Raw genomic sequence first — 14,957 nt, 5'->3', positions numbered from 1 at the left:
ATGTAGATTCCTGATCAGTGGAAAACCCTGGCATCACAAGCCTTTCCAGTGCAGCCCATGTTGGCACGTAAAACGGCCTGCATAATAATAGAGTGGTATCTATTGCGATTTATGTGCTCATGCTTTTTGGGGAGAGTGAACTATGGCCACATAATTTGCATATATGGCCCCTATGCATTTTGGAAATCCCATTTTCTTAAAACTGGCAATTACTTCAGGGATCTTGTTTATGCCCACTACCTTTGGATAACTCACATGCCTGATTGCCTCAAAAACCTCTGTGCCCACTTTACTCATGGTTGACTTTCCAACATTGAATGGTTAGCAACAGACGTGTAGCAGTTTGGGATAGCCAGTTTCCACATGGTTATAGCAATCTGTTTCTGAACCAGAACGGCTGCCCTTATTTGTCTGTCTTGACACTGAAGGTTTGGGGCAAGCTGCTCAGAAGCTCCAGAAATGTAGTTTTCTTCATGTGAAAGTGCTGGACTCATTGCTGGTCATCCCTTGTGATGGAATCCCCCCAGTCTGTGCTTGTGGCCCTACTCCAGAAGTGCTGGTCTAGGGCATCAGCAGCTACACCAAGAGTCACAAGCAGCGTCAGCCAGTTCAATTTTTTCATGTCCGTGTTGTCCCCCTTTTCCGGTAGGCACCTCTGGTAGCTCAGAAAACACTGTCAGAATGTCCACCAGCTTCTTATGGATGCTCTATCTGTTAGCAGAAACAGAAGTGAAAGCAAGCAAGCAACAGAAGCTCTTGAAATGGTGACTCCTTCATGTGGTTGGCTCTTGTTGCTGGGAGCATGCAGATCTAAAAGATGTCTCAACATGGTGAGCTGCGACAATTTCCTGTAACGCATGGGGTGGGCAGTCAGTTTTCCCACACTCCATCACAAACCAGAGCGGTCACAGCTGGGGAGAGCACTAGGAAGCCTGGGATATGCTGGTTTGACTCAGATCTGCATACTGCAGCGTAGACATTGGAGTATTGGGCCCGAGTCCTGAAATTCTAAACTGAGGGTTCATGTGCAGTGTGTACATTCAAGTCCTGGATCCATGGACTTGAGTTCCACTAACTCTGTTCTTACACGGCAGTGGAGACATACCCTTAAGGTTTAGGCTGATCACAAGAAGCTGGGACAATCTGAGAGCACAAATTGGCTTCAGTAGGAATTTTCTGTGGAAAATGCTTGAGGAGTTGGGGTCTGTATAGGAGAAAATTTTTTAAAAAGTGAGATTTTAAATTTCATTAAAACACAGAGAACAAAATCCTTCATCACAAATGAGCTATGATAAAGTGCATGCCCTGTGATAAACACATGTCATATAAAAGTGTGTCTTTCTCCTAATAAGTGAAACTCAGCAAGCATTATAAAATGGATTCTGAGCAGCATTAGCACCATACAGCCTTCTCGCTGTAGTACTTTTAAATCATGCCCACTGCTTGGGTGATTGTCTGTAAGAAATGCTTAAATAGAAGCTGAGCCAAGGAGTTCTGAGTTGAAAAGAGACCATAAAACAACTGTACCAGGGCATCTGAACAGGAAGTCAAGTCCAGTGAGTGAAAATGTGCATTGAACCACAACCATCCCAAGTAGAAATGAGGAGAGAGTTAGAGTAAAAATATATATTTAATAATATTTATTTACATAGTACCCATAATCCAGTGTTTTATAGCATATGTACAGTGTCTTTCATCCCCAAGGATCCTAAAGCATTTTACCAATTACATAGGAACAATACCATTCAATTGCATAGCATAGAAGTGTGGCAAGCAGCACTCTGCTAATGTTGGGTGACAGGGGTGGGCTGGGGAAGGAAAGGGATATTCTACAAGGATTCAAGGCTATTTGTTTAAGAACAATGCCATGGGAGCTGCAGAATAGCCAGGACCTGGTTTCTACAGTCTTATCTGGCAACACCCCCCCCCCCCCCCCCCCCCCCGCTTCTGCACCCCCGCACTGCAGAGCCGCGGGACCACCCTGGCATGAAAGCAGCAGCAAGAGTTTGTTGCTGCCGGTGAGGGTGACAGCCAGTTTACCAAGCACTAATTTTGAACACAAAGAACCCGAGGAGCCTGATCTCTGCGACATTGTACATTTGGTGTAATTTCCCCTTTCCTCGGTGATCGCTCTCCGAGGCCAGCTGCCGTCACCATACGGAAGTAGTTCCTTACTGCCGTGATAGCTCGGCTGGAGGTCTGAGGGGCAGGGACCGCGCCTGTCTCTGGCCACGCCCAGGGCTATAGGAACGCTTAATAATGAACGTTAGAGCTGGGCAGGAGCAGGTAGGCGGGGGAGAGCCGCTCCGGCCGGATTTGTGACGGGCCCAGCGGGCTGCAGGGCGGGACGCGAGGGTGAGAGCCGTACCGTGTGCGCGCCGCACACAGGCTGGGGGAGGGGGGGGGGGGGGGCGAGCCAGCGCGTGACTCCCTACCCCCTCAACCGCCGCTACCTCCCCCAACGCCCGTGCGAGCACGAGGCTCCCCCTCCTTCTGCGTGACCTTTCCTCTCCGGGCGTCCCCGCCCAATGGGAGGCAGCGTGGGCCCCGCCTGTTCCGCCTGCTGCTGGGGTGCGAGCGTGCGTGGCCGTGGTGTTCGCGCTCTCGTGGTTGAGGCCGGCGGGGACAGTGTAATCATAACCCCCCTCGTCTCAGCAAGGTGAACCCGTCCGCTCCACGCCCGCCCGGGGGGCATCTGCCGCGGGGGAGCTGGGTGCTGTCACCGCCGCGCCGGTGTCTTTGCGGCCCGTCAGGAACGAGGGGCCGCGGAGCAGGCCTCGTGCAGCTCTGCACCCCTCTGTCAGCGGGGCAAAGGGGCAGCAGCGCGTCTCCGGAGGCAGGCCGGGCCTGTCCGGCTGGCGGCAGCCTCCCCGGGCAGAGGCAAGGGAGCGGCGCGCGGCTCTCGGGTGGGGCGCTTCGGCCTCGCCGTGCCTAGGCGCACGAGTCGGTGCCCAGTTGGCCGAGTGCCCGCCCGGCAGCCCCCGCCGCTGCGCCCTGCCCCTCACATCCGCACGCGTCAGGCTGGGAAGCGGAGCAGGGGGCGGCAGCTGCCTCGGGCAGGCCGGGGTGTGTGTGTGAAATTTCGCTCCCCTCTTGGGCTCTGAGCCGGTTATTTTTAGCTCAGCCTTTGCAGGGGATTTGCAGAAGCTGCAGCAGCCAAATCCACCCACTGAGCCACGCGCGGTCTCTGTGCTGCGTGAGGGGGCCATGCGCTGCTCTGTGCCCGGCCGCCGGCTGCTGCTTCTGCCTGTGGTGCCTTGCTATTATGGCTGCCAGAAAGGTACCTGTAATCTCTCTGGGAAGGGAGACGTGTGTGGGGCGTTCGTAGGCTGCCTGTTGTAGGCTTTGAGGGACTAAAAAGGAACCTGGAGGGTGGGGGTCCGGGCTCCAAATATTAAGAGTTTTCTATGTTGTCATTTCAGATGCCCCCCAAAAAGGGAGGTGATGATGGGGTTAAGCCACATCCAATCATTGGAAGGTTTGGGACGTCCCTGAAAATCGGCATTGTTGGGCTGCCAAATGTTGGGTAGGTAACTGAGAGGAGACGCTTTGCTTATCCATCCTCCAGACTGTAGGTCGTTGAGTTTAGTATGTATCTTATCAGTTAAGTGTTGAATACATACAGGATGGAACAAAACTCTAAGCTTTATTTTATTTATGTATTTATTAGTTAGATGAAACGATCTGATTAGGCGCCATTGGTTGTTGAATTTGTTTGAATCAGATGTCTCACGAATGCTACGCAGTCATGATCTGGCTTGTCAATTTTATTATATTTGTTTGAATGTGACGAAACAACAATCAGAGGGCTAAAATGCATTCTAGTTATATATGCTAATTTGCACATTGAAGCCTATCCTCTTGAAATAAAAAGCAGGTGAATAACTAAATCTGTATAAAGTGTTTGAGGAATTGACTCCAATTCATTTGTGAAACAGATAGTGAATTTTGATCCTTTTTTTTAAAAAAAAAGGATATGTTTGGGGGTGTTGGCTTAAATCAGAACATTTTTGAAAGTTGCTCTCATTTGAAAATTGGTTATTTTTTGTGGAAACGTCTAAAATGAAAGATAAAATCTAATTTTTATTTTTTTTTTAGTTTGAATTGCTTTTAAGTTGAAAACATGAAAAATACTATACTGTTCTACAATAACAGTATATAAAGGGCTGAAAAAAAAAAGATAGTGGAGAGAGAGAATATACTGAAAGAAACAATCCTTTTTTGCCAGGGAGATAATGCTAGTAATCTGTTATTACCATTCCTAACTTTCATGCTTCTGTGGGCTGTGTGTACTAATAATAATAATGGGTAAGTTTAAGAGCGAAGACTGTAGACAGGGATGGGTTAAGGATGCCCCACAGTCATAAGCGCTAAGAATAACTTTATATCTTCCTTCCTTGGTAAAGTTTGCTGAGATCTGTGAATGAAATGAGTTTATATAAAAGTTTAGTGCTACATCGTTTGTGTGAGAGAAATTTGATAGGAGGTGTGATAATAACTCTTTTCAACTGTAGATCTCAAAACCCCCCTATCAAAGAGGTTAAGTGTAAGACTTCTCTTTAATTGAAGATGTCAGAATAACTGGGAAATGCATGAAGTTTTTGGTAGATTATTAATAGTCATTGGTGATTATGCTGCATTTGGAAAACTGACGCTAAGGTGAGATTGCATAACAACATAAGTAAATGGGCTGGCGCATGGAGCACAAATGTTCAAACTCACCGATGGTTCGGTTTAGGCCTCTGTTACTCTGCAGCAGAATGTTGTGCTCTAATCTGACTCCATTTGTCTCACATCAAGTTGGTTAATGTCCATCTGTATTCCATCATGCGCATCGTAGCTGGCACAGTTTGACCCGCATCAGTGCTGTGTCTCCCCATGTTAAACATCACCCTTCTGCATGTCCGCCATGAGGATGCTACAGACAGAATGGTTGAGAACATCAGGGCAGACCTGAGCTTACCGTTATACACAGACCTCTTTGACTACCCAAGAATGTGCTTCTTGTCGAGACACCCGTTATAGGCAACTTCACCTGTCCAGATTTCTCTGTGACGTCATTGTGGTGTGAATAATGGTCTACAGTGGACGTCAGAAACCAGTGTCTTATAACTGACCTGACCATGCGTTTACTCAGCTTTGATTTGCCATGCTGCTCATGGACCTTCTGAACCGTTTTTCAATGGGCCAGGGTCAGTGTGCAGCAAGCCATCGTGCCTGGATCCAATGAAGGATCCTACATGCTGTTGTGTCTAAAGATAGACAGTGTCTCTCATTACTGACGATTGACCTCTGACCAGTATTAGTTGTCCCCTGGAATTATTTGATCCCCGGGTTCAGTTGTTCCCTCCCTTAGACTAGGGGTGGGACGTCTGGATACTCTCAGATCTCAATAGGTGACAAGATTGGAAGTTGTACTTTACTTTAAAAAAACAAAAAAAAACAAAAAAACCTTCCTCCTCACAGGAATAAACAGGAATAAAACTTTTAGTTGTTAAATGATTGCAGTGTTTTCTTTTTCACTGTTTTTTTAAATACTTTATACAAATATGAAAATAAACTACAACAGACACTGTTAATCAATTTTTTTTAATTGACAGTACATTCTGATAAGAGTACCATTTAAGTTGTGTATGTTAAGAAAAAGGATATGCTGCTTTCCTGTTAACCCAGAAGTTCCTTTTAAAACTTTCTGAGGACAGCAGCAAAAATACTCTGTTGGAATTATTATTTATACAGGGTATTACCACGATACTAATTTAACCATAAATTCCTTTATTAAATCTAAAGGCTAGATGGTATTTATAAAATTGATCTCAATATGCCTAATAAGCCTAAATAATAAGCAATTTACTATATCCAAATAGCAACAAAACATTAATAAGCATTTGATCAAGATATTTACAAACAGGTTAAACCCAGGGATGCTTAGCCATATTGGTCATCTCCAGCTTGGTCAGGCAGATGTTACCATCTCTTGAAGAGTTTACTTTTTTTTATCCTCTTTAACCAACAATTTAGCTAATGCCAGATGAAGACATTTTTTAAATAATACATAAAACAAACTTAGAACCAATTACTTATTGCACCCAGTATCCAATTAAGTGTTTTATTTCTATTACTTCAGCACAAACATTAAATATGAACACTGGTATTTCGAAGGGTCACTTCAACACAACAACTTTTTCTCATGATCTCACTCTTTTTGGTCCTATACTTTGGTCTTATTGCTTATGGTAATATCCAACTCAATTTAAAGCCACTGTTTACCCAAATCTTCTAATATGGGCCTATATTTCTATACCCTCCTTGTGCTTTCCATTGTTTGCTTTCTCTGCTCACATCTGCTTGTTCACACCCTTTTGCAGAGCCTGGTGAAAGTTGTGTACCAGAAATGAGTATTGTCAGATAACCAAGTAAAAAAACTGGAGTTTTGTCACACTAGTAGGTTCATAATACTCAGATGAAAATGTAATTTTTAAGTGGATGGCATCTCTGAGACAAATGATTTTAGGTACAATGCATGTAACAACAAAATAAGTTAACTGTTATAGTGTATATTTCAACTCATTCAACTTTCAAAATTCTGATTTTAATAATGGGATTTTTCATAGCTTTCTATAAGCCACCAAGAATCTGTCTGAAATTAAAAGGGCAATAATAGCAACACAGGAAAAAATAGAACAGTAGACTTATAACTCAGGATCTGATCCAAAGAATATTGAAAGTAATGGGAGCCTTTTTGTTCTCTTCAATAGACTTATGTATTAAGCATTCAGAGAGGACTGAGGAGTCAGGTAAAGTTAAAAATAAATGGCAGACTGAGCGATATATAAGCAGTCTGTAACATGGTCTGAGTGAAAATGCTCTACTATTGGTGGCTAGCTCACATGGTAAGGAAAGTTTAAGATACTTCTGTCTCTTTTAACTAGAGGAATACAGTATCCATACAGAATTTTTCAGAATTGTTTAATATGTCCTTTTCAGACTTCTCTTTAGATTTTCCTCTCATCTCTTTTTCTCTTGCCTATTTAAGTCTAAATGTTCTGCTCAGCACAAGTAGTAAAGATGGTATGGATCTAAATAATGCCCAAAGTATTTAAAGAACAAGAGTTTGTAGAAACCAGGAAAGAGTTTCAAACTCATTTGTCAGTGTGGAACTACTTCAGTTGGATAAGAAAATAGTTGTTTCATGCCTGGCCATTTTATCTTATTTTGCATTGTAGGAAAAAGTGTAGTTTTTGCTATGAGGAGAACACAACATTTTAGTGTTCTGCTTTTGGTTTACTGTACCTTTCTTTGATTTGATAACATTTAGTGAGAAATTTTTAAAGACACAAATGAGGGTTGAGTTTCCATTTTCCCCTTTGTACCTTTGAAAGCATCTTGTACTAGAAGAGGGACAGTTGATAATGTTTAATTTTTAACTCCTCTTGTGGTCTGTACTAGTTCATGGTGGTATGATCTTTGTTCATAATATTAATTATTTTGTGGGATCCAGTCTTTGTATTTTGGATCTCAGAATAGAATGAGAGAAATTTTTATCTTGCTCTTTTTAATATCGCTAAATGAAACTGGATTAAGAGGGTCGTCATTTTGTTTTTAGGAAATCCACGTTCTTCAATGTGTTAACAAAAAGTCAAGCAGCAGCAGAAAACTTCCCTTTCTGCACTATTGATCCAAATGAGAGTCGGGTGCCTGTGCCAGATGATAGGTTTGACTTCCTATGCCAGTACCATAAACCTCCAAGGTAACGCTAAATCTTATTTTTTTCCAACTAACACAAACTGTCCTAAATTATTGTAAAAGATTAATATCAGTTCAGTGTTGGCTTTTTTCTTTAATCACTTTCTTCTAAAGAGCGCTTCAGTGTGTGTGATTTTAGTTTAGAATTAAGACCACTTGAAATGTACAAGTAATTGGAATCTAACTCCTTCCATGTGACATCTGTGATAGAACAATTAGGAACATAGGAATTGCCATTCCTGATCAGACTATGTCGTCCAGTATCCTGTCTCCCCAGAGTGAACAATTATGATTTAAGCTGCCCATTGAGGATCTTTATCAGTTAGAGCTGGTTTATGCCATGATGGGTTTACATCTCTTATTTTTTATCCTATTTTAAAGTAAATGTATATGTTCTAATTGTCCCTAAAAATATTCTAATCCTTTTTTTTTTTTTTAAATTTTACTGAGTTCAGGGCCTCGATGATGTATTAGTGAGTTGCACAGGGTTTTTTTTTTTTTTTCTTTCTAACTGGACCACTATTTAAATTTTTGTGGTTGTAAGTTTGCTTTTGAATTTCATTAAAAGTCAACTTTTTTAGATGAGGAGAAAAGTCTTAACCTCTTTCTACTATTATTTTATATGCTTCTATCATATTCTTTCATTTGTCTCCTATAAACAGTTGGAAGCTTTTATATGCATGTCTTTCTGTTTCTTTAATCAATTTTATTGCCTGTCTCTGGACTCTTGTTTCTGTTATAAAACATATTAAAGTTATATCTAATATGTTCAGCATCAGACTTGGAGTATACATACTTAAAAAGCCAAAAATCTTAATTTTAAGATGACCCCTTTTTATTTGTTTTTGGAAGTCAAACTGTATAAACACCTTTTTTTATCACTTTGAAATTCTAGTTTTGAGGTTGCTGATGTAGCCAGATCATAATCAGTGTAAAATAATCAGACAATAAATGTGGTGTATCTCTGCATTACTGTATATTTTGCACAGTCCCGGTTTGTTACAGCTCAATTTTTAGTACCAAATCAGCAGCAGAACTAAAAGGGATAATGAAATTGTTGGCCAAGTATTAATTTCTTAAAACTTGCAAACCTGTTGCTATCTGTAATTGATAGGTACATATTTCTAATACTTTTCAAATAGTTTTTCTAGTACTGGAAAATAAATTAGTATAGAGATCTTTGTTATAGATTTCTTCTAATATGATCACTGATAGCATAAGTAGTGCTATGCAGGATATAGAGTAAAGTTTTAATTCTTGCCCCAATGAACTTGCAATCTAAGAAGACAAAACTACAAAATAGTTTATTGTAGACCAGACATAGTGGTTGCAAGGCATAATGGCTCAGTTTGTTTTTTAAATGTTGTCGTTTTCTTGAATCCTACTCCAAGACACAGTGGTGTATTAACACGGATGGGCCTTATGGAAGAATGGTGTTTTGAGGAGGAGAAAGTAGGGGGTTGAAATCCTCCTGGGGTCTAGGTTCTAAAGTGAAGGTGGTGACTTGGGTGAAAAAATCAAAGGGATAATTTTTTCTTGGTCTTATTGCAGTTTACTTCTGTTTAATTCAATTTCTGTTCTTTTTATAGAAGCAGTATTGACACTCTAAAGTAGCCAGTTAGTACTCTTTCCCATGTCTTAATATTACTGAATATTGTCATTTGGTAAACCTTTAGGCATAAATAGTAAAAATGATATGAAAGTCAGTTTGAACAGCACTCTGATTCATTTTTACAAGCTTGCTTGACTTTATAGATACTCAAAGGTTATGGGAATTAGACTGTTTCCCCTGCAGAATTGGGGCTGCAGAGCTGCTAGCCACTACTATGGGCCACTGGACTCTGCAGAGCCCAGCTTGCAGTGAGCGGAGTACCCAGCTTGGCGGGGATAGAGGCTCTGCATGCCCTGGCTGTTTCATCCTCATTCTCAAAGGGATGTGAGAGTGCCTGGGAAACCCAGCTCTGGCAAAGGGTGAGAAAGGGCAGGGCCACATCACACCACATTACCTGGCGGGACAGTAAAGAAGCTGGAGGGAGTAAAGGCTCTGGGGGTGCAGGTGTCTGGGCTGGTGGCTGCCCGATGGCTGAGCTCTGGGGGTAGGAGGATGTGAGTGTCCCCACAGCTGGGCTCTGGGGGAGGGGAGTTCAGGTGTCTGGGGGCCCCATCCCGCACCCCCCCAACTGGAACTGGATTGTTGTAGGGGTTTCTTTAACTCTCTACCCCTGGGAGGAATCTTTCATTGTGTGTATTGTTGACAAGTATCTTAAAAAAAAAAATAAATAAATAAAAATTACCCAAATAATTGAAACTGGAGTGATTATACTGTTTTGACAAATAAAATATGCAGAATTTTAAATTTTTTGGCAGCGATTTCCCCCAGGAGTAGGTATTGCTACCTTTACTTCTGCGGTGCCTTCAGAGCTGGGCAGCTGGAGAACGGCAGATGCTGGCTGGCCGCCCCGCTCTGAAAGCAGCCAGCAGCAACGCAGAAGTAAAGATGGCAATACCCTGCAATGACACCCTTATTTCTGCATTGCTCCTGGCAGTGGTGCTACCTTTAGAATTGAGTTCCTAGCTAGCAGCCGCAGAGCTTCCTGCAGTAGGGGGAGGTTCCTGGAGGTGGGTCTGACCCAGTCCTGGGAGTGGTCCCTGTAGGGGAAGAGGAAGTCCTGTCCCTCACCAGCCTGGCCAGGACAAGTTGTAGGAGCCCATTGTATGGTAGGAGCCCTCGGCCATGGTGCCCCCAACCTTGGCCTTCCCTGGCTCCAGGCCCAGTGCCCTGGCACTCGAGGGTTAAATGGACCTTGGGCTGGCTGTGTCTGGGGTTGACCACAGAGCCCTCCTTCCCAACTACAGCGCCCTGGGCGGTCGCCCACATTGCCCACCCATAAAGTTGGCTCTGCCCCCACCAAAAGTGGGGGCCCCCATCCATACCATGCCACCCTCACTTCTGTGCTGCTGCTGACAGCGGTGCTGTCTTCAGAGCTGGGTGTCCAGCCAGCAGCTGCTGCTCTCCAGCTGCCTTGCTCTCAAGGCGGTGCTACCGCCAGCAACAGCGCAGAAGTAAGGGTGGCAATATTGCAACTCCTCCATGGCCCCCTTTTGGGTTGAGACCTCCACAGTTACACTGACATTTCAGATTTAAGTATCTGAAATTGTGAAATTTACGATTTTTAAAATCCTGTGACGGTGAAATTGACCAAAATGGGACTTGAATTTGGTAGGGCCCCACTTATTTTGCAACTTAACACTCTTTTAAATCTGCAGCCACAAACACTGTCGCATTCCTTTACAACAGACATGTTTCTTCTCCTACAGCCTGAATACAGTAATATCCTCTCCAAACTTAACAATTTAAATGTTGTTCTGTATACTATTTCTCTTGAAAGAAGGATACACAATGAATGTTTGGAGTTTCTCAACACTAGCATTTTACACTTTACTTACTTCAATAAACTTAGTTCAGCTCCTCCAGACTTTGTGTTTAGGCAATAGAGTAAACAGTTCTGTGCATCTTATTACACTGTGTAAATCATTATAAATCCACTTATTCAATAAGTTCAGAGTTAAGTCTGTATGTTTTGTGAATTTGAGAGAAGATTGTAGGGTAGTGATTAATGAAGTGGTGGCTGCTTTTATTGTTTGTGTATAGTAAATGTATTTCAGTAATATTAAATGTAAGTTGTTTTTTTTTCTCTTGAAACTTTAAATAATATTGCAAACCAATAATTTGAAGTAGCTTTCAAATAAAAATTAGCAATAAAGAACAAAAGCAACTTATAACAAAAAAGACTGTCCTGAATCTCTTTATTTACTGGATTGTCAGATATTTGGGATGAGAGTCCCCCGCCGGCCCCCCCCCCCCCCCCCCCCCCCCCCCAAAGTGCTCGCTGCTAGCCTAAATCTGCTCACGTTAAAATAAACAATGGTAGTTTTACTATTAATTTCAATGGGAACAGAATTAGGCCATCTCTGAGCCCTTTTGAAAATCATACCTGTGATCTCATATATACAACAATACTGTTTTTGTGTGTGTATTTAAAAAAAAAAAAAAAAAGCATTTAACTCTACATAGGAATATACACAATTTATCTGGATAAAGCACTGCCATTTCGGCAACCGTATAGGATAATCCATCTTGTAGAGAAACTTTGGCCTGTAAATTTATGTGGATCTGGAAACGTATATATGATTACATAAAATCATCTTACATTGGCCCAAAAACAAGTTGAAGTGCAAGATAAACAAAATGAGTCCAAAGAAAGTCAGCTTGTGTGTGACACCTATAGTCTGGCGTTAAAAATACATAATGTGCCAGCAGTGAAAAAGAATTTAAAGACCACAATTTGGACTGTGGGTTTTTTTTTTTTTGCCTGGCAGGAGAGAGCAAATTTTAGTTCCAGTAGTGTATTTTGTTGCTTTGGGAACCTTGTATTTAATCTCTAAAAACCAGGTATCTACAGTAGATTCATCCTGATTCCCTTACGTCTCTTATTTTCTTATTAACAAGATGTCTTTCTTAATAAGATGGTGCAGACAATCTTGAACCTTTCATTTTTACTTCTTCAAGTCCTTGCTCCTGTCCATTCAACTTAGGTGTGTGTGCTTGCCACCTGGACTGGTGCTAGAAGTTTTTCCCTCTACAGTATCCGTAGGGGACCAGCTCTGGCGCCCCCTGGAGTGGCATGCACATGCCGCGATATATAGGGTGCTGCCGGTTCCCCCACCCTCAGTTCCTTCTTGCCACCAGTGACGGTGCTGGAACTGTTGCTGCTCGTTCGTATGAACTACACCTCTACCCCGATATAACGCGACCCGATATAACACGAATTCGGATATAATGCGGTAAAGCAGTGCTCCGGGGGGGCGGGGCTGCGCACTCCGGTGGATCAAAGCAAGTTCGATATAACGCGGTTTCACCTATAATGCGGTAAGATTTTTTGGCTCCCGAGGACAGCGTTGTATCGGGGTAGAGGTGTAGTTATTTCTTGTATTATAGTGTGTATAGTTTTCTGTTAGTGTTTATAAATCTTTTAGCTATAGTTAGAGACTTCGTAGGTCCTGAATGGGACTTTGCCTCAGGACGGGGCATGCCCCAGTTCCCAGGCTTTAAGCCCTGTGATCACCGCATGAGGCCCATGCCCATTAATGATCCACATAGCAGTAGTCTGTGTTGCTTGGGCGAAGGGCACATTAGTGAAAAGTGCAAAATTTGCAAGTCCGTCAAGCCAAGGACTAAGAAGGAGCGTGATATTCATTTAAGAGCTCTCCTTATGGAGTCTGCCCTCACCCCGGCACTGGAGCAAGACTCCGACTCGGTGCTGGGCACTGTGACCTTGGTATGCAGCGCCCCACGGTCCCCATCCATGGCTCCAACCAAGAAGACGGTGCAAGGCTGGTCTCCAAACTCCTGCAAGGGAAAGGATAAGATTGGGTGCGAGCAAGGTCCCATGTCGGGCAACTCTTCACCCCCGTTGGGATCTCTGGTTCGAGATCCAGTGTAGCGATGTAGACTAACCCGCTCCCCACCGGCTACCCCGGATAGTGGCAGAGGTCTCCATCAGCTCTGGGTACCGTCCATGCCAGAGGCTCTGCAGGCAGCGCAGGAGATCATGTGCCACCCACACCGGCTCCTGTGGTTCCCCGGTCACAGGGTAAACCTGCGTTCAGACTGCTTCGGTCCCCACCTCAGTGGCACCATTCCCCATCATGGGGAATGTCCCGCCAGTGCTCGCCCTCCTGTAGCCGCCACGCATGTGATAGTGAAAGGCAGTGCAGTGCAGCCCCATTTGGTCCCCCGGATCTTGGGCACAGGCAGAGAGGCTTGAGGTGCAGCTCAGCGGCTACCAGGTGCAGACCTTTGAAGGCACGCGGCCCCCGGCAGGAGTACCGGTCCTGGCACCTGGTATCTCCGAGACCACAGTACTGCTCCAGGGACCCGTCGAGGGAGCGACGTTACCATTCCTCAGACCCTCACCGATCCTCTAGGACAGTGATTCTCAAACTTTTGTACTGGTGACCCCTTTCACACAGCAAGCCTCTGAGTGTGACACCCCCCCCTTATAAATATAAAAACACTTTTTTATATATTTAACACCATTATAAATGCTGGCGGCAAAGTGGGGTTTAGGGTGGAGGCTGACAGCTCGTGACCCCCCACATAATAACCTCACAACCCCCTGTTTGAGGGCATCTTCACTTGTGGCTGCTTCCTGGCACCGGGCCTGTTCTGACTCCCGGTCCCACTCCTCATCCCAGTACCGCTCATCAAGTGAGAGACGTAGGTTGCCGGGCTCCGATCCATCGAGTGCCTCCGATCTGTAAAACCCCACTCCAGATTGGACTCCAGGCGGAGTGACCAGCACCAGTCGGGACAGAGCCACCTTTCTGCTCTGTCCCGCTCGCCTGGGAGCGACCGCTTAGGATCCAGCCCTGGTTTGGAGCGAGGTTTCCTGACGGAGGGACAAACTCCAGTACCAGCAGTACTGGCTACGTTGTCTGCACCGAAACTGGCCCCGTGGCCTCAGGCACAGTGGTCGGTGGCATGATACCCATGGAACCTATGGGGGTTCACCCAGCCCTCCCAGACCGCCTGCTCAGTGTCTGGAGGCTTGGAAAGACCAGCTGCCTCTCTCTCCCGCCCTCCTCCAGTGCACAAAGGTACGAGGACCCCGCAGGTCCAAGAGGGAGCAGGGGAACAAGCCACTGGGCCACCAATGGTTGTGGAGGACCCTACGGCACTGGCATCTTCATAGTCATCGCCAGACGAGGCTATAACAGGAGCTCCCTCCCCGGGTTCCTCTGGATGATGCTAAAGCGCACCAGGAACTACTGAAGAGGGTCACTGCCAACCTGGGTCTTCAGGCGGAGGAGCCTTCAGACTCTCTGTTTGATGTCCTCTGCTTCACAGCCTTGGCCATGGTGGCTCTTCCCCTTCATGATGGGGTCTCTAAGATCACTAATGCCCTGTGGCAAACTCCCTCCTCCCTGCCACCCATTTCCAAGAGGGCAGAGTGCAAGTACTTTGTGCCATCCAAAGGCCATGAATACCTGTACACCCACCCGGCTCCCAACTCCCTAGTGATAGAAGTGGTTAACCACTGGGAGCGACAAGGTCAACCCCTAAGAACAAAGACTCCAAGAGACTAGACTTGTTTGGGTGTAAGGTTTATTCGTTCTCTAGTCTCAAGTTGAGGGTGGCCAACCATCAA

The 14,957-nt window shown here is 44.6% G+C and overlaps 1 protein-coding gene across 4 annotated transcripts in view; it reads left to right on the top strand.

Annotated features, from left to right (window-relative positions):
• The first annotated feature begins 2,315 nt into the window (after nt 1–2,315).
• Nucleotides 2,316–14,957, top strand: part of OLA1 (Obg like ATPase 1) — a 196,310-nt gene continuing 183,668 nt past the window's right edge. Inside the window, exons 1-3 of one of the 4 annotated variants that reach the window (XM_024212001.2) lie at nt 2,316–2,355; nt 3,423–3,526; nt 7,607–7,750. In XM_024212001.2, the coding sequence (XP_024067769.1) occupies nt 3,423–3,526; nt 7,607–7,750 (248 nt within the window). In that variant the 5' untranslated portion in view covers nt 2,316–2,355. Of the gene's footprint in view, nt 2,356–2,512; nt 2,660–3,189; nt 3,281–3,422; nt 3,527–7,606; nt 7,751–14,957 lie in introns of those variants that run through there. The other 3 variants (XM_024211924.2, XM_024211844.2, XM_024212069.2) reach the window with 3 other exon arrangements.

Source organism: Terrapene carolina, unplaced genomic scaffold, assembly GCF_002925995.2.
Source record: "Terrapene carolina triunguis isolate 2854851 unplaced genomic scaffold, T_m_triunguis-2.0 Scaffold62, whole genome shotgun sequence".
In the NCBI taxonomy this organism is placed as follows: domain Eukaryota; kingdom Metazoa; phylum Chordata; order Testudines; family Emydidae; genus Terrapene; species Terrapene triunguis.
The sequence above is the reverse complement of the archived record's forward strand: the minus strand, read 5'-3'. Positions and strand labels throughout refer to the sequence as shown.